At 66.1% G+C, this 18418-nt stretch overlaps 2 protein-coding genes across 12 annotated transcripts in view; one reads left to right on the top strand and one right to left on the bottom strand.

Moving 5' to 3' along the window:
* Positions 1–280: 280 nt before the first annotated feature.
* ACAP3 (ArfGAP with coiled-coil, ankyrin repeat and PH domains 3) lies at positions 281–16418 on the bottom strand. Of its 10 annotated transcripts, none has more exons than XM_004425476.3 (24): positions 15260–15422; positions 11423–11480; positions 10540–10659; positions 10288–10341; positions 9088–9146; positions 8194–8377; positions 7664–7708; positions 7450–7545; positions 7301–7375; positions 6805–6816; positions 6049–6161; positions 5910–5961; positions 5601–5701; positions 5419–5530; positions 4937–5145; positions 4781–4850; positions 4566–4660; positions 4285–4487; positions 3969–4076; positions 2705–2803; positions 2385–2611; positions 2084–2193; positions 1886–1996; positions 281–1749 (listed from the first exon to the last, which is right to left on the bottom strand). In XM_004425476.3, exons 1-24 carry the CDS (start codon positions 15304–15306, stop codon positions 1602–1604), a joined length of 2508 nt encoding a protein of 835 aa, XP_004425533.1. In that variant the 5' UTR covers positions 15307–15422; the 3' UTR covers positions 281–1601. The 10 variants fall into 10 exon arrangements, with proteins under 10 accessions (XP_004425533.1, XP_087303149.1, XP_087303151.1 ...); XM_087447023.1 differs by having other exon boundaries at positions 2355–2611; positions 3969–4073; XM_087447025.1 differs by having other exon boundaries at positions 3969–4073.
* The window catches only part of PUSL1 (pseudouridine synthase like 1), a 3267-nt gene continuing 935 nt past the window's right edge, over positions 16087–18418 (top strand). Inside the window, exons 1-6 of one of the 2 annotated variants that reach the window (XM_087447036.1) lie at positions 16088–16217; positions 16461–16518; positions 16675–16862; positions 17036–17185; positions 17273–17443; positions 18292–18346. In XM_087447036.1, coding sequence (XP_087303162.1) covers positions 16141–16217; positions 16461–16518; positions 16675–16862; positions 17036–17185; positions 17273–17443; positions 18292–18346 — 699 coding nt within the window. In that variant the 5' untranslated portion in view covers positions 16088–16140. Of the gene's footprint in view, positions 16218–16460; positions 16863–17035; positions 17186–17272; positions 17444–18291; positions 18347–18418 lie in introns of both variants that reach the window. The other variant, XM_087447035.1, reaches the window with a different exon arrangement.

Genomic DNA, 18418 nt, shown 5'->3' with positions numbered 1-18418 from the left:
GTTGGCGTCCATCCCCACTCCCACCAGAGGCCACAGTCTAGGCCAGAGAAGGGCAGGGGCCAGAGAAAGGGGCCTGGGGTGTCAGGAGCCAGTTTTCATCAAAGAAGCCCCTGCCTCCCCGCAGGCCCCCGGCAGGCGGCAGCTGCGTCCTGGCTGGTGGCATCTCTTTGGGCAGTGGTGCTACCCCACTCAGGACCACCCCTCGGGGAAGGCAGGGGACCCAGAGACCCCCCTCCCCAGCTGAGACAGAGCGAGTGAGGCAGGTGAGCCGATGACAGGCTGCAGGTGCAAGCAGTTTATTAACATGATCTGGAGCAGGGGCAGTCCCGCCAACCCGAGGCCCAGGGGTGAGGCCCTGATGCAGGCAGCAGAGTGGGAGCTGGGGGCAGAGCTCAAGCAGGGAGAGAGAAGGAGTTATTCTGCTCTTTAGGAGTTACAGCCAGCAGGCGAGGGAGCGGGCGCCGGCCAGTGCTCACCCTGCCACACATGGAGCCTCCCCGGGCAGCCTTTGCATAGTGATCAGCCGACTGGCCTTGGCCTGACCAAGGGCCCAAGTTGGGGAGAGGCCCGGCCCTGCCCTTGGGCTTCAGGAAAGGGGAACGCATAAGGCATCGGTGGGCCCTGGGGACTGAGCTGAGGGACCCCTGGACCCATCTGAGGGCCCCGCCAAGGGGCGAGGCTGGCGAGGGGGCAGGGCAAGGGGGCAGGACAGGGCTACAGGGGCTGCCCCTGCAGCAGGCAGAGCCGGGGTCACGGTGGTCCTTGCAAGTCCACAGAGAAAGGACGTGAGACAGAGAACGAGGTTGTGGTAGAAAATCCACTCACTTGGTGACAAAGAACACCGGATGTGCGGGTAGAAAGTGCCAAGGTCCTTTATGCACCGGCTCTGGGCCAAGTGCCTCTGCAGGAGGCAGGGACAGGTTTGGCTGCCCAGACAGGGGCCTGTGTGGCCAGCCATGTGGCCTCGGACGCCCGCGTCCAGCCAGGGCCAAGGCTCCAGGCCAGAGCCCCAACCAGCACCCGAGAAGCCCAGCCTGGACACTGGTCACTAAGTGAGGTACACAGGTTGATTCCCTGGATGGGCGGCCCCCCACCCTTGCCTGGTGGCCAGCCACCAGCCCCGGTGCCTAGTGGAGGGGCTCTGGGGGTGTAGGAGGGACCCAGCTAGCAGGTCTGTGTTCTGGGGCAGTAAAGGCGGGTGCACAAGGTGACACAGGCCCTGAGGGCAGGGAGGGGCACAAAGTGACATGGGCCCTGGGGAGGGGGTCACAAGGTGACATGGGGCCTTGAGAGTGGTTTGTGACATGAGTGACCTAGGCCCCCCGAGGAAGGGGTCACCTGAAAACATGAGGTGAAGGGCACCATCCCCAGGGAAACATGGGGCTTGAAAAGACTCAGTGCTGGGGTCCCTCTCCTGGCCCTGGGGTCGGGGCAGCTCTGAGGAGGGTGGACAGGCAGCAGGGGCTCCAGGAGCACCCCACATCACGGCTCTCGGGAAATGGGCCCATGGTCGTCCGGGCAGGGCCGTGGCGGCCAGGCAGGGCGAGCGGGGCCGGGCAGGGATCCCCAGCGGGGTCATGCAGGTGCCCGGCCCCCCCGCCCTAGCTCTCCTCCAGGTGGAGGCTGATGAACTCCTGGATGCACCTGCGGTACTGGAGCTCCGTGGGGCTGCTGCCCGCCAGGGGGCCTGGCTGGCCTGGGGGCGCCTCGGCCTCACGCATCTCCTCAGTCATGCGCGCCAGACGGAGCCTGGGGGAGGGACAGAGTGAGGCGCCCCCGGCCCCCCCCACGACACACCACCTGACCCCCCAGGTGCCCCCTGCATGCCCCCAGTGGCGTGTCATCGTCTACCCCGCGGCCCCCTGGTGCCCCCACCCTCGCTCACAGCGTGACGATGTCAGCGTTCGCCTCCTGGACCGCAATGCTCAGCGGGTCCCGCTGCTCATGGTCCAAGGCGTGCTGGTCTGCCCCACGCTTCAGGAACAGGCAGACCTGGCTGAGGGTGGAGGGAACGTGTCGGGGCAGGTGGGGGCACTGGTGAGAGGGAGACCCTGGTCCGCAGTGGAGGGGCGCCGTGACTCACCCAGTGTGGCCCAGGAGCGTGGCGTGGTGCAGGGGTGCCCGGCCCCGGCTGTCTCTTTGGTTCACGTCTGCTCCATTTTGCAGGAGGAATTCACAGACGATCAGGGAGCCCTGGGGAACAGGGGCAGTTCAGACTGAGCCTGAGAGATGGCCCCTCGCAGGGCCCCTCGGCGTCCCCAGCCAGCACGGAGCCCGGTCTCCAGGGGAGAACAAGGGGCCCTCGTGTGCGCGCCCCAAAAGAGCAGGCCCTGCAGATGCAGTGCCAAGTGCACCTGTGCCTTGCGCAGCCCCACGCCGCTCACCCCCAGCACGGCCTGCACCAATGGCGTCTTGCCCTCGTCCTCCGTGTCGGGCCAGTTGACCTCGGCCCCGTGGGCCAGCGCCGCGGCCAGTGTGGGGAGGTCGCGGGTGCGTGCTGCGCGGTGCGCCAGGAGCCCAGGGTGCAGCTCGCGCACATCCGCCAAGCCCCAGGCCTCGGCCTCGGCCTCCCCATCTGCCTCGCCGCTGGACTCCTCCGAGTCTGCGCGCTCTGCGGGAAGGGGGTTGGTCAGGGGCTGCGACCTGGGCCGGAGTAGGGGAGGTGGCAGAGCGGCTGCGGCGAGGTGGGGAGATGCACACCCACCCTCCTCAGTGACGCTGTCCACCACAGAGCTGGTGCTGAAGGCCAGGACGTCCGAACTGCCATCGGAGCTGCCCCCTAAGCCGCTGTCGCTGCTCAGACCTGTGGGGTCAGTGGGCAGAGGGGGTCCTGAGTGTCCTTGACTCCTCCCAGAGCCCTGGGGAAAGGCTGGACCCCCACCCATCCTCCAGGGATGCCCCAGGGCAGAAGCAGCCCCTACAAGGGGGCCCAGGGGGGCCCTGCTCAGGATGGGAGGAAGCAGGGGGAAAACCAAGTAACAGCTCAAAGGACCACAGTTGCCCCCCGGGAGCACTGTCCTGCATGGAGGTCCACTCTCTGGCCGGTCAGACCTAGCAGGATGGGCAATTTGCAGGCATTCAGCCCTGACTGTGGCCAGGGCATGCTGGAAGGTCACTGCGCAGCCGTGGGGTCTTCGCGGAGCCCTGGAGATACCGGCCCCAGGCAGCAGGAGCGAACTCTTGCCCAGCTCACCCAGCAGGCCTTGTAGAAGAGCCCCAGGCTTAGGGACCATAAGGCAGCGCCCTCTGCTGCCCGCGGTCGCCCCTTTGTCAACCCCATCAGCCCTGCCAGTTCTTGGCCCTGGTCCATGCCTTCTGCCCACACTGCCCAGGAAGGCTCAGCATGTGCCCCAGGCTGATGAGTGGTGTGAACCGTCAACAGGCAGCCTTCGGAGGAGAGCCCTGACTTGCAGCGTCTGCCCCCCAACACCAAGGGGGGTTGGGCAAGATGCCCACAACCGTCTCTCAGGAGCTGGCTCCAGCACACAGCTGTCCAGACCCCAGCACGCACATGCACACACACGGGCCCCTCAGCACACACGTGCACACGCACATTCACACACCCATACTCATACAGCTGTGTGCACATTCACTCACACACATTTATAGCCACGTGTACGGTCACACACCCACACATGTACTCCTGTGTGCACTGCTGACGGTCGCTGTTGACGGTCATGGCCATGGTCTCCAAGTCAGCGGCCTGGTTACCCCAGCCCCTCGAGAAACTGTCCCAGCTTTAGCCCTGCTGGACCCCCAAATTCTCCCACCCCCAGACCAGCCCCCTGTGACACCACCTCTCTAGCCCAGTCCCTCCTGCAAGGAATGCCTGTCCTCCCATTCCCGGAGCAAGTGGCATGGCTGTCCACACTCGTCCACCCTCCAGGTGAGCCACGCCTGGCCCCTGCTCTGCCGCCCTGGCAGGCTGGGGGGTAGACAGAGGGGGCTGGGGCCCTCATGGCACTCACTGCGTGGACCGGCCGCTGCAGCCGCTGTATCAAAGTAGGAGAAGAGGGAGTCCAGCTCGTCCGGGCAGAAGAGGGAATCCCTGTGGAACCTGCGCTCCACAGCGCCTGCTGCAGGGGGACAGGGGCCCCAAATCATGATGGGTGTTGAGCAGCGCTCGGAGGTGCCCCTGTGAGCCCCTGCCTCCCTCCCTCTGTCCTACCCTCCTTGACCTCCCTGGGGCCCAGGGTTTGGTGGCTCATCCCCCCCGCTGGAGCCCTCTGCCCACCCCTGCCCAGGTATGTGGCTGAGGGTGCAGCCTGCAGGCAGCCCTCCCACCTGAGGACAGAGTAGCCACGGAGGGCAGGATGGGCTCCAGCCGGACCTTGCGGCGGGCAGTGGGGGCGCGGGAGGAGCTGTGGTGGCGCTGGCACTTCTGTGCACGCCAGCGCCGCGGGGCCTCCCGGGCCGGTGCTGAGGGCAGCTTCCGCAGAAACTTCTTTTCCACATATTTGTCCTTGATCCAGGCCTCCTTGTCCTGCCTGGAGCAGGGGCGGACGTGAGGCTGCACTCACAGGCTGGGGCTCCCCAGGCCCTATCTAGGCTGCCCCCCACCTCACCTGGGGCTGCTGGCCGTGGGCTTCCTGCTGCCCAGCCCCTCGCACTGGGCCTCATAGATGTGGTTCACGGTGCTGTTTCCAAGCTCGCACATCAGCTAGCAGGGGACAGGGCATGCGGGCATTAGTCCAGCTCACAAACCCCCCAGCTTGCAGACCCGGCTCCTACCCCCACTTCGCCCCAGCAGCCCGATGGCCTGAGACGGCGCCCCACGCACCTTTAGCAGCTCTGGCTCCCACGAGTCCAGAGTCAGGGACCGCACCTTGGAGCAGTGGACACCCAGGCTCCTGGACGGCAGGGGGCAGGGGTGAGTCAGGGCAGGCGTCAGGTGCGGACCCACCCCTGTGCCCCGTCTGCCCGCCTGGTGGGCCACCTGTGGATGCCTGAGCACTCAATGCAGAGCAGCACCCCCAGGTTGATGCTGGCCCAGCGGGGGTCCAGCTGGCCGCAGTCGCTGCACTGGCTGTTGCCAGCCACGCTCTGCACGCGCTGCAGCACGCTCTCGCCCTTGACGCTGCGCTCCCGAGAGTCTGTGGCTGAGTCGATGCTGCTTGTGGACGGGGATGCCGTGCGGTCCAGCCTCTGGGGACGGTGTGAGGGGCCACTCAGCCTGACAGGAGCTCCAGCCTCAGTTTCCCCGGGGACCCCTCTTCCTCCCCAGCCAGAGATGCCAGCACAGGCTAGGGCCCCGAAGCACACGCTGCACATGCGTGTGTGCGCACACACACGCATGCACACGCATGCACACATGCATGCTTGCACTGCACGCACACGCTCGCATGCAGCCTGCAGGGGCTGTCTCCCTGTGGCACATAGGTGTGTGCACGCATGTGGAGGGTGCTGGGAGGGCCACACCTCGCTGTAGCAGCTGTCTGGGCTCTCCCAGTAGGCAGAGGCGATGCTGGCCTGCACGGCGTGAACCCAGGCCTGCCGTAGCTTCTCGGAGTCGGCCTGCAGCATGCAGCTCCTGGGGGGAGGGGCCGTCAGGCTGGGCGGCAGGGCCCCTCCCCACCCCTCCCCAGGCTGGTCCTCCTCACTTGGTGGGTGACACGACCTCAAAGCAGAACCTCCGCTCAATGTCCTCACACGGCTTCACTGAGCACAGGCGGAGGTCATCCACCACCACGGTCAGCACGTCCTGCGGGCGGGACACCACGGCCCTTGTGGTCAGCACCCAGCCCTGACTGCCCGTTTATTGCATTGCCTTAGAGACACAGACCATCTGAGACCCAAGGGGTCTCTGTCCCCTGACCACTCAGGCTTTGGTGCCCATCAGCATCCTCTGCTCCACGGACCAGCCCGCCCCAGGGTTCCAGTGGGCACAGGTCCAGCAGCCTTCAGCGCACCTTGAGTTTCTTCTGGTAGACCAGCTGGCTGTTCTGGATGGAGAACCAGCGCCTGGGCAGGTGGATGGGCCAGGAGGGGTCAGGCAGAGCCAGCCCCCACGGCCGCCCTGCAGCCCCCAGAGGAAGGCCCCTCCCTCACCGGTTCCACGTCTTGAAGGCGTTGCTGGCCCTCTTGAAGAGGTACCCCTCCATCACCACGCCGCTGGGCGCGTCCACATCAAACTCTGCTTTAGGCTCATCATAGGAGAAGTCCTGGGAGCGGTTGGAGCCCGGTCCCAGTGAGCGCCCACCCCTGGCTGTGAGGACATTGCCGCCCTCCCAGGGCCCCCAAGCCAAGGCTGAGGTGGGGCACTGCTCTTCACAGCCACTTCCTGACCCCAGCAAGGCACCTGCCCCAAAACCCCCACAGGGGCAGATGCCTCACATCACAGCTGGGGCCCCGAGAGCTCCAGCCCACCCCAGCCTTGTAGGGAAAGCAGGCTCTGGGATCAGGAAGGAAACTGCCTCCCCCTGTCCTGAGTCCCCATTCATGTCGCCAGCTGGGCCTGCTCCGCGGCCTGACAGAGCTCCATTCACACGGGCTGGGGAGACACTGAGTGTTGTCCTGTGTGTCAGGCGGCAGGAGAGGAGGCCCAGCCACCTGCTCCCCTGGCTGAGCGGGGGCAGGAAGGGACAGCTGCTGCCACTTCCATGGGGGACGCAGTCCCAGCTCAGCTCAGGTCCTGCTGGTGCCAGCCACCGCTTACAGGGAAGCGCGCACAGGTGCCAGGGGAGCTCTGAGGCTGGTGGGAGGTGTCCTTGGTGCTGAAGCTCCGTGGGGCGGGAGAGGGCAGAGGCCCCGCCGCCTGGTCCTCCCCCTCCCCACACCCTTCCCCCAGGGTGGACGCCTCCTCACCTGCAGCAGCGTCTGAGGGGCCGAGCAGGGGCGGGTGGGAGGAGGGAGAGACAGCCAGTGAGCGACGGCCCCCCGCCCCACCCCCAGGCTCCCTGTGGTCCTGCGGAGGCAACTGTCTGGCGGGCAAGCAATGGGGCTCCAGTAGGAGGCCAGTGACTGAGGCCCTGCAGGCCACCAGTGGCCTTGAAGGAAGGAGACCCTGGGTCGCAGCTGCAGCCCCAGCATCTGTCCGCCGAGGGGTTGGCCCCTCTGCCCACCCAGCCCTGGCCTCTAAGTGACCACAGGGCCGCTCCCCGACTCCATCACGTCGAGGCCCCTAACGTGTTCTGAAGAGAAGCAGTGTCAGCCCTGCAGAGGGGGCCGGCCTAGAGGAAGGGGCGGAGCATGTGTGTGAGCAGGTGGGCCTCCCGGGTCAGCTGCACGGAGAGAGGGTGAGGGGTGGCGGCCTTTTGGGGTCTCCCTCCACACAGGGAGGTCAGGGGCTGCAGGGCCTCACCCGCTGCTGGATGGCAGCGTGCTTGCGTTCCATCTCGCGCTTCTCCACCGCTGAGTCGATCACCAGCTGGTCCAGCTGTGGGGGCGGGGCGTCATGGAGGGAGGTGACCCCCGCCCCCTGACCCAGCCCTAGCCCTCCCGCAGGCGCACCTCGGCAGCCAGCCTCTTCATGTAGGGGTCCAGCTGGTGCAGCAGGCTGTAGCCCTGCTGGAAGAAGCTGTGCTGGGCGAGCATGAAGGTCAGCATCTGTGGGGCAGGAGCCCGCCCTCAGCAGCAGCGGCCGCACGCACACCTCACTCAGCACCCGCTGCACACGCCTGGACTCAAGGGCAAGCCCCTGGCCCGGCCCTCACCAAGCACTCACAGAATCCAGGATCTCAAACTTCTTCTTGGCTTGGAGGACGTTGATCTGCCAGGGGAGTGAACAGGCGAAGGGTGTCAGGGCCAAGGCAGCCCATGCCTATACCTTGTCACGGCCTCCACTCAGGCTGCTTGTGGTACCCTAAGACTCCCAGCTCATCTTCACCTCCCTGAACTTGTGCCAGCCCCACCCTCCCATGGTCCTGGAGTACTTCCCCATGTCAAGACATAAGGTCCCTCCCCTGGGCAAAGCCAAGAATTCTCATCCCTGCTCCAACTCCCTCCAAGCCCTCCCTCAGCAAGGTCTTTGAGGCCTCTGCCCCCTGCAGCCCACAGCCCCAGGCTTGTCCCAGCCCATCTCTGCCTCCGGGCCTTTGCCTGGGCACCTCCCCCACATCCCTTCCCAAGATCTGGCATCTCAGATTTTCTAGAGCCAGAGGGGCCCTCCAGACGCGGGCTCCACCTGTCTGCAGGAACACAGGAACAGCTCCCACCCCACTCCAGGACCCGACCACTCCAAGCCCAGTGGCTGACCTGCAGCACATAGTCTAATGCCAGGTGGCGGAAGCACTTCCGGGTGAGGCTCAGCGCACCCGTGGCCTCCTCCACCTCATGGGGCCGGTGCCGTGGGGCCTGGGCGTTCCTCACCAGGGACAGCTCCATGTCCTCTCGCACTTTGTCAAACTGCTTCTTGGTCTCCTTGAACTTCCGCACGTCCCTGGGGCCGGCGGGTGTCAGGTCAGGGTTTGAGAAAGGGCTCACACAGGGTTTCCCACCTTCATAAAATGCCCTCCCTCTGGGACCAGCCACTCTCTGTGCTCCTGGGCAGGGCCTCCCCATCCTGGCCCCCTCCCCCACGTCCTGCAACCATCACCCCCCCACCCCCTCCTCCTCCCCTCCAGCCAGGCCCCTTCCCTGATTCAAGGCCTCCCTTTACCCTTCACCACCTCACTCCCAGGGTCAGTCCAGCCCAGAGTGACCTCCAGCCTCACCCCGAACTCCAGACTCATGTACCCAACTCAACTTGACATCTGCACTTGGGGGTCCCTAGGCACCCCAAATGCACACACAGGCGCCCAGCTCAGACCCCTGTGCAGCCCCACCTCCTCCCACCACGACCCTGACTCCCTCCATGGTCCTGCCCTCATCCCTGGCCTGAGGCCCTCCTGGCTGTCCTCTGCTCCCTGACCCCTGCCCTGCCCTCCAGGCACGCTGTGTTTGCTCAGCCCCAGCCCTGTCCCACCTCCAAACCTTCGCTCTTGCTGAGTCCCCCCTCCCCAAGCCTTGAGGCCTCAGCCCCAGGACCCCTCCAGATCAAGCACAGCTGCGTCTGCTCCCTACTCCCGCACAGGTGTCACTGCTGACCCCTCCCAGGGCCAGGAGAGCCCAGGCCTCCCTCGGGGGTCTGAGGGTTGCGGGGCCACTCACTCTTTGATGAAATTGTGGAGTTGCTGCCGCACAGACCTCTGGGCCTGGTCAAACAGGATCTGGGGGCCGAGGGAGGGTGGGGTGTTGGGTTCCAGACCCTATCCCCCAGGTGAGAACCAGGGAAAGCCCTGCCCACCCTGCCTGGGCCCCAGCTGGTCCCTCGAGCAGAACCAGTCTCGCAGGGTCCAGGGGAGTGGGTGCCGCCCCCAGGCCTGGGTTGGTGCCCAGAGGCAACAGCTGTGACCACCTGCCCACCTCCCCCACGTGGCTCTTGGACTAGAGGCCCAGGTGTCCCAGATGGCCCCTCCTATTGCTGCACCCAACGTCGGCCTGAACGGCCTCCATCGCCTCCTGGCCCTGGGAGGTCACCTCGAGGATGACCAGCCCCGCAGTGGAAGGATGGGTCAGAGCCTGGCTCTCGAGGGATCTGGCCTGGGAGAGGGTACAGTGGTTGTCAGGAGCTGGAGGGGCCCCCCAACAGCACTGACTGGACCCAGAATCAGATCCTCCTTCATGCGGGTAGGGCTGGGCCCTAACCGAGAGCAGAAAGACAGACAGACAGGGCAGGACGAGCTGTCCTGAGCGGGTTTATTTCTGAACTTATTTCTGAACAAGGAGCGGGGCCCCTTGTTTAGTCTGGGGCTCTGGTTCCAGGCCACTGGCCAACGTGTGCTTCAGGCCCTGTTCTGCGTGTCCACACTGGGGGCCCCCGAAGGGCTCAAGGTGACCCAGACCCAACCCAGGTAGCAGTGAGGTCAGGAGTCATCCAGGGGCTATGCGGTCAGGCTGGAAGATGCTTCTGCCACCTGGCTGAAGACCCCTGCCTAGTTGGGGGACACTGATGAACCTCTAAGGCCTCCCCCACCTCGAGACCCCACTGCCTGCAGCCCTGGGCTGTGTTGCCACCTCCCTCCACCCCCAGGATCCAAGCACCTCCCCACTATCTGGCCCTCACCTGGGACATCGCAGAGCACCTCACTGACGGCCCCCCACTCCCACTAAGACCACGGAGCAGAGACATGGCCTCCTCCCACAGCCATCCGCCAGCTCAGCTCCCTCTGAGCCAGCCCAGTGAGAGCATTCCAGGCTGGGCAGGGCCTGTGGGGAGCCGGTGGGGGGGGCTGCCTGGGACAGGCTGACAGCAATGAGGAAGCCGGATGGACGTGCCCTTGGACAGGCCCCCACCCAGCCAGGGCTTACCATGTGGTAGTTGACCATCTCCTGCAGGCTGTCTCCAAACCTCTGCAGACACTCCTGGGGGAGGTGGGCAGATCCCTCACTCAGATAGGGCAGCCATGACCCAGAGCGCCCAGCACCTCCCCACCCACAGGCCACAGAGCCACCCCTGCAGCCCAGTGCAGACGCCCACCGGCTCCCAGGGCCTGGGCACCCTTGAGGGGCTGCCTGCCCATGCTGCCCCTGACTAGAGGTCAGAGGTCAGCTGCCCCTCACCGAGATGGCGGTGTCGCCCTGGCACTGCTGGGACAGGTCGCGGACGCCACTCACGAAGAGCCTGTTGGTTGCAACATAGGCCTTGCCAGCCTCAATCATGCCGCTGCACAGCTTGACCAGCTACGGACGGGACAGAGGGAATAACACTTGTGTCTCCTGCGAGCACCAGCACTTACCACACAGAGGCCAGACCACAGAGACGGAGACCCACCAGGGTGGCCAGAATTCAGCTCAGAGCCTGTCAGTGCCCAGAACACAGCTGCCCCTGAGCAGCCCAGGGCTGGAGAAGGGCTGCCACGGCCCGCCCGCACCTGCCTGATGCTGGAGGACAGCGTGGTGCTGCCCAGGCCTCGGCTCCAGAGCAGGGGGTTGGAGCAGGACAGGGAAGCCCCAAGCAGGGAACCCAGGGCTGGGGTGGGCGTGTGGTCCTAGCCAATGGTCAGCAGGAGCAGCCCGTAAGGGGGCTCAGGGATGCTGCCCCTCCTTCCTTCCTCTGGCTTTGAAGCCTCTTCCCTCCTCCCCTGCCCTGCTTCCACCCTCGGACCCCAACCGAGTCACTCAGAGGCACAGCCCCCCCGCCCCCAGCAGCAGCCCTCACCCCAAAGACAGCTGAGGGGACTCTCCAAGGCCCACCCCCGTTAACTCGAGGAGACCCAGGGCAGACATGTGTGCGTGTGGCACGTGCACCCCGAGACAGGTGGGACAGGCTACAGCTGGGGTGAACGAGAGACAGACTCATGTCCTGTGCACGACACACGCAGGCTGCAAACCCACGTAGAATACACGCATGCTCACGTGCACACACACGGGTGACTGCATGAATTGAGCACAAATCAGGAGGCAGAGCAGGACCCTCTGTGCACACCCAGTCCCTTCCTCTCACCTTGTCCAGCTTGGCCTCGATCTCAACTACATCCGTTTCCACCTCGTCGATAGTTGCCCTGCAATAAGAGTGAAGATGACTAAAGATCAACTGGGTCAGGCTGGGGCTTCATCTCCCCAGGCATCTCCCCGAAGGGGTCCGCAGTGGGAGGGGGCTGCTCGGACGATGGCTACTTGTTCCTGTTGGCCCACCTGCCGTCCACACCCCTCAGACAGGCCAGGAGATGGAGGCTGGGAGAGGCAGATGCTGCCCTGGGAGGAGGGGCAGGACTGGGACCCAGGTCCAGCTGACTCCAGAGCCGCCCAGGCCCACCACCACCCCAAGCAGGAAGAGGCCCAGTTGGCTGTGATGCCCCCATCTGGGGTCTGGCTACTGTGTCCCGGGGGAGAGAAGGTCAGACAAGCCCCTGAGGACAGAGGGAGGGGCCGGAGCCCCAGTGGAGGTGCACATGCAGGGCCGGGGCCAAGCCTTGCTGGCCACCCCCTTGGCCTGGCCCCCACCCCTCTCCAGGACTCAGAGTTGACCCCAGACCCCATCTGGACCCCAACCCTTGACCCTTCTGCTCCTGCTGCAGCCCACCCCGGCCTCGGCCCAGGGGACCCTAGAGCAGACCTGTCTCAGCCGGAACCCATGAGATCCCCACAGCTGCGGAGGGGTGACACCTGACTGCCCCCACCTCAAAACACCAAACAGCACAGTCTGCCTGGAAGGAGGGGTGTGTCAGCCTCAGAGGAGCCTATTCCCACCTGGGCAGCCTGACAACGGGGTTGCCTCGGGGACAGAAGAGTTAATGTATGACATCACCAGAGAAGCCACTGGCCGGAGAATCCCCAGAAGGCGAGAGGCAGATGGATCAGGCACGTGACCACCCCGCACTCCCCCCCCCCCCCCCGGAATAGGAAATAGGGAAACAGGGCCAGGATCCCAGCGCCCCCCCGCAACCCACTCAACTGGCTGGGAGCTGGGCCCATCTGGCCTCCTGGGGACAAGGGACGATGGGGATGGGGCTCAGGCCAGGCAAGGGCAGGCCGCCAGGGACAGGTCTTGGGCAGGGTCGGCGACGGGAAGCCTCCCAGTTCTAGTGGCCCCTTGCTGTCCCCGTGGCTGGCAGGGGAGGGGTGTGTTCCAGGGTTTCCCAGGCCTGGGGAGAGGGACCTGGTCCCTCACGTGGGGTGTAACTCAGTGTGCCCTCAATTAGGAGCTGTGGGGAGAGCCCCAGGTGGAAGGTTCCCACTGTCCTCCCTGGCAGGACATGAGCCCCTCTTTGAGCAGCCCTGAAGGGGACTCTGAGTCCCCAAGCACAGAGGAGTGGAAGGGACATCTGCCCAGGCCCCAGAAGGATGCCCTGCAGCCCACCCAGGACTGTCCTTCAGCTGCCCAGCCCAAACCGCGTGGAGGAGTGGCCTGAAGTGTAGCCAACTGCGGGAGGCTCGGACCCCAGTGCGCCTGACCACTCCTCTCCCACTCCGAGGGTCCCAAGGCAGGGAAGGACCACCCACCCAGGAGACGATGCTGCAGAGGGAGACACAGTCCCCGGAGCCCCAGCCACTCCAACAGCCCTGCAGGAGAGACGCCGTCCTTGGCGGGGGCGGGGGGCGCTGCTCCCTGAAAACCAGCAAGGAGGTGCTGCACCGGATGCTGACAGATGTACTCAAGGAGGCAAAGTGAGTGCTCAGCAGAGAGCCAGCCCCCTGTCCTGGGGGCCCCACGCCACTCAGCTCTGCCCTCCACCTCCTCTTCTGCCCTCCCTCCAGGATTTCCTCAGCAGTTTGGAGGGTGGGGAGAAGAGAGGTTGGCTCCCCTACCCAAGCTGTGACTCAGCGCCTGAAGCCCCACCCAGGTGAGGGGGCAAAAGAACAAGGGGCGGGCAGCTACAGGCCTGTCTGGGAGAGTCTGGAACCCCCCAGCCACATGCATCCCGGAGCTCTGGGGCTCTCCCCAGGCCAAGAGCATAGAGGCAGAGTCCCCCTTCTCAAGGCTGGGGCCACCTGGCCTAACATCACTGACCACATCCTCCAGCCTGGCCCCACGGGGGCCGGCCCCAGGCTGGCTGCCAGGAAGTCCAGGTTACACCCTCAGCAGCACCTGAGGGTGAGGGGACGGGGAACCTCAGGACAGCCTCAAACCCCTTAAATCTGAGCCCAACCCCAAAACCACCCAGTGCAGCTTCTGTGGCCCAGGGTCTGGGTGAATCTCTTCAGCCTCCACCCCAGGCCCGGCTGGCACTTTCCCGGGCAGCCCCTCCCTGCTGGAAGAAGCATGGCAAAGCCCAGGCAGCCGCCACCCCCATTGCGGGTGCCACAGGCGGAGCAGGCTGGTGTGGGAGGAAAAGTCCAGAGGGGAACCGGGTGCCGGTGCCGCCAATCTGACAGGGCAAGGGGGGCCTGGACCCCTCCACGCAGGAGGAGGAGGAGCATGAGACTTCTGAGTGAGGGTCCAGGGCGAGGATAGGGTGGCTCAGCCAGAACCAAGCCCCCAGCTGGGGCCCTGGAGGACAGTGGGCAGTGCTGGGGCCAGGACCGTGGGTGTCTGAGTTGCTCACGTCCCCTCCCTCAATCAGTGAGCAGCAGAAGATGGGAGAACAAAGAGGACCGCCCCCAGCCCCTCTGCTCAAGGCCTGGGGCCACTCTCTTGACCTCGCACCCCCAGCTGCCCCAGGCCTTTGTTGCTGACTCCCTTGTGAGGCAGTTGTGCAAGGGGCTGGCCCTAGGGATTCAGAGGTGGGAGCAGTGATGCTAAGGCCCACAGGAGCACCCACACATGGGTCCTCTTGCCGGCATGCCCCCAGAGACCCAGCACACGCGCGCGCGCACACACGACCACAGAGGCACTGTAGACATGCTCATGTGCAATCAAGCGTACATGCATGCAGTGGCACAGCACACACGCAGACGTGTGTACTCATGGATACTGTGCACACGTGCCTAGATGTGTACCACGGCTGGGATGCACAAGAACAAGAACAAACTAATAAGTGTGTTTAGTGCCGAAACTCATACGTTCACAATGAACACACAGTACGTACACAATGAACACACAGTCCGTGTACGTATCCACAGCAAGAGGCGACGCGTACACACGCTTGCAGGCACCCATCACTAGTCTACAGGCAGGCACCAAGCACCCCAGGGCAGGGGTGCAGCTCACCCACACATTCACACAGGGTCTGGCATCTCAAGGAAGGGTGCAGAGGGGCAGAGCTCACACGTGTACACCTGGCACACGGGAGGTGCTCTGTGAGGGGAGATGCACATGCATGGAAACATAGTGGACATGGATAAGCACTCCGGCACTCCCAGGAAGGTCAGAACACAAGCCCAGAGCTGAGCTCCCACCGGTCTGCTCAGCCCAGCCCCCACCCCTCCCAGCCCCCAGGTAGCCCCTGTCAGGCAGCCGGCCCCAGGCCCTAAATGTGGCTGCCGCTGCCTGTTCCCCCAGCACTGCTCTGGGCACACGGACCAAGGCAGATTCCAGGGACAAACGCCCCACGCACGCGGACAACCCCGGCCGGAGCCGAACTCCGGGCCCAGGAGGATGTCAGCCCCGCAAGTGGCCAGCGCGAAGGTGCAGACACAAAGCAGGGTGGACGCTCCGCGGGGAGGGGGCCGGCCGCCCCGCCCCCACGCACGCCCTGCGCGGTGCCCGGCACAGGGGCATCTTTTGTTCGGGTCCCGGGGCCGCGGCGCTGCGGGCGTTGTCCGGGCGGGTCCTCCAGCTCCCGTCTCCAGCTCCCGCGCCCCACAAAGGCGGCCCCGACGCTCCCGCCCGCGCCCGTCCCCAGCGGCCCGAGGAGTGGCCACTCCGCCGACCACAAAGGCCGCGGCGCCGCGGGCGCACCTGAAGCGCGGCGAGTCCTTGATGCACTCCTCGAACTCCACCGTCATGGCTGCGGCGGCGCGGCGCTCAGGGGCACAAGGACCGCGGCGCCCCGAGCTGCATCCCCGGCGGCCGGCCCGCTCCGCGTCCGCTCGCGCTGGACGCCCGCCCGCCCCGGAATGAGGCCGCCGCGCCGCTGCCCCGCCCCGCCCCGCCTGTCACCGCCGGGGAGCGTCGCCAAAGTCCGCCGCCCGCGCGCGCCGCCCGCTGTCACCGCCGGGGAGCGTCGCCAAAGTCCGCCGCCCGCGCGCGCCGCCCGGGAACGTCGCCAAAGTCCGCCGCCCGCGCGCGCCACCCGCCGTCACTGCCGGGGAGCGTCGCCAAACGCCCCTGCCTGCGGCCGCCCCAACATCCCCCCAGCCCGGGTCGGGAAGCTGGCAGGCTCGCAACAATCGGGCTTCGGAAGCCGTCGGGCGGGCCGCGGGGCGCCGGGAGGACGCGGGCCCTCCCGCTCCAGCGATCCTGCCGTTGCGCAACTCGGGGCGTTTGCAAAATCCGCTTGTCCGGAACGCGGCGGACGGAGACGCTCCGGGAGGACGGGGGTGAGCGGTGGGCGAGTGGCTGAGTGCACGCGGGAGCCCGCGGGCCAGCGCGAGGTTGTGAGACCGTCTCCGCGCGCGCCGTCCCGGGATCCGGCCGACGCGCTCCGCAGCAGGCCGGCACTTTGCACGCGCTCCCTAAGTCTGCCCCCGCCCCCGGCTCCCCTGCCCTTGGGGGCCTTGCCGGGGCGGGGCGAACGCAAAGGCGCAGGCGCGGGGGTGACCGGGGGCGTGGCCAGGCTGCGTGCGCGCGCAGGCAGCTGCGCTCCAACCGGGTCCCGCTCCGCCCGGTCCGGCCCCGACATGAGCTCGGGCGCGGCGGCGGGTTCGGTGCGGGTGCGCTACCTCGTGTACTTCCAGTACTTGGGCACAGACTTTAAGTACGTACCCGGACCTCCCGCCGTCCCCGCGCCCCGACGGGTAGCCCGGCGCCGCGGGAAGCCCCGGAGCTTGACCCGGAGAGCAGCGGCCTGGCGCCCGGGGGTAGAGCGAGAGCCAAATTCAGGGCCCGCCCCGCCCGCCTCGGGCCGACACGGGGAAGTGATGGCCGCGTTGGGCGCAGAGGGCGGGGCAGGCCTGAGGCGGTGGCCGCGCGCGCTCACCTGCCCTGCCTCTGCCCGCAGCGGGGTCGCGGCCGTGAGGGGCGCCCAGCGCGCCGTCGGGGTCCAGAACTACCTGGAGGTGAGCTCCGCCGGCGGCCGCCGGGATGAAGGAGGGCGACCCCGGGGAGGAGCATATGGGAGCCCCCGTGCCTGGGGGCTCGGGGAGCCGTCCTCCGCGGCTCCGGGTCTTCGCCCCGCGCTGCCCGCCCCGCCCCTGGCGGCTCTGTCCCCGCAGGAGGCCGCAGAGCGGCTGAACTCGGTCGTGCCGGTGAAGTTCACTATCTCCAGCCGCACGGATGCCGGGGTCCACGCCCTGAGCAACGCGGCGCACCTGGACGTCCAGCGCCGCTCAGGCCAGCCACCCTTCTCTCCTGAGGTCCTGGCCAAGGCCCTCAACACCCACCTGAAGCACCCGGCCATCCGGTGAGCACCGCTCTGCTCTCCACCCCACCCCTCATTTGTCCACTGCACATGGAGGCCGCAGGTTGGGAAAGACTTTGTGTCCGGAGAGAACTTCCCAGGGTTGATGGGGAGGATACCAAGGTGTCACTTGGGCTGACACAGTCACAGTCGCATGCCTGACCTCGCTCCCGCAGGGTACTCCAGGCCTTCCGCGTGCCCAGCGACTTCCATGCCCGCTACGCAGCCACTTCCAGGACCTACCTGTACCGCCTGGCCACCGGCTGCCCCTGGCCTGACCAGCTGTCTGTGTTTGAACAAAACCGGTGCTGGGCACTGCGGGCAGAGTGAGTGTGGGTGTCAGGGTGAGCGGGAGGGGTGCCAGGCCCACCTGCTGGCCATTCCCTCCTGACCACTCACCTGGCTCCCTGCAGCTGCTTGGATGTGGCTGCCATGCAGGAGGCTGCCCAGCACCTCCTGGGGACGCATGACTTCAGCGCCTTCCAGTCAGCCGGCAGCCCAGCCACGAGCTCGGTGCGCACGCTGCGCCGAGCCTCAGTGTCCCCTGAGCTGTCCAGCCCCTTTGTCCTCCCCCAGGAGAGCAGGTGAGGAGGGGTGGCCTGCACGCTCATCTGGAGGCTGCAGGACTGGATTGATGTCCAGCATCTTCCTTGGCGAGGGCAGTGCAGAGACAGGACATGGCTGGACTTGGGGATCCCTGGGCACCCGTCAGGCCTTGTTGGGGGTGTGCTGGGCAGTTGAGTGGCACCCATGAACCTGCAGCTGTGCCCCGCCCCTGGGCTGGGGTCCCTGCCAGGCTGGGAAGAGGACAGAATGCTGCCTTTCTCCGAGGGCACCCTGCCCTGCCCAGAGCGCACTGCCTAGCGGATGGATCTTGGCAGCCACTGAAAAGGCCCCACTGGGGAGAAGCCCCAGGCTAGTGGTTTCGGCCCAGCCTGGCAGAGGGTTGGTTCCACTGCCCCCAGCACTGTCCGGGGGGGCCTCTCGCCAGATGGTAGCTACTGACTTCCAGAACCTTTCCAGTTTGGGCCAGCACTGAAAGGAGGGACTTCTGCATGGCCAACCTTAGACTCACCAAAGAGCCTCTGGCCTGAACTTGGGGTCTCTAGCAGATGAGCTGGCTGTGCTCCCTCTCCTCAGCTGCCCCAGAGGCTGGACTAGGACCTCAGCCTCAGCAACATCTCCACCTGAGGGCCCAGTCCCCACAGCCAAGGCCCCCAAAAAGCCCTGTTCTCAAAAGCATTCGTTGTCTGGTTTTAATCTTCCTGCTGGTTTCGTTTAGGGGTGGGGTGGTCAGTGCAGGCCCCTGGGGTGGAAAAGAGGGTGGCAACCAATCTTCCCCTGCCCCCTGCCCAGCCTCCTCCCTGTCAGAGGGTATACTGTGGGCTGGTGTTGGCCTTGGCCCGGATGTCACAGGCGCCTGTGTTTCCAGGAGGTTGCGGTTCTGGAGCCTGGAATTTGAAAGCCAGTCCTTTCTGTACAGACAGGTGGGCTCCGTCCTGGGGCCTCCCAGGGGCGGGGTGTGGCGGGAGCTCAGGCCACCATGGCATTCTGGGCCT

The sequence above is a fragment of the Ceratotherium simum genome, chromosome 22 (genome assembly GCF_057802395.1).
Source record: "Ceratotherium simum simum isolate JZ-2026a chromosome 22, ASM5780239v1, whole genome shotgun sequence".
In the NCBI taxonomy this organism is placed as follows: domain Eukaryota; kingdom Metazoa; phylum Chordata; class Mammalia; order Perissodactyla; family Rhinocerotidae; genus Ceratotherium; species Ceratotherium simum.
Note: the sequence above shows the minus strand (reverse complement) of the source record. Positions and strands in the feature narration are given on the sequence as shown.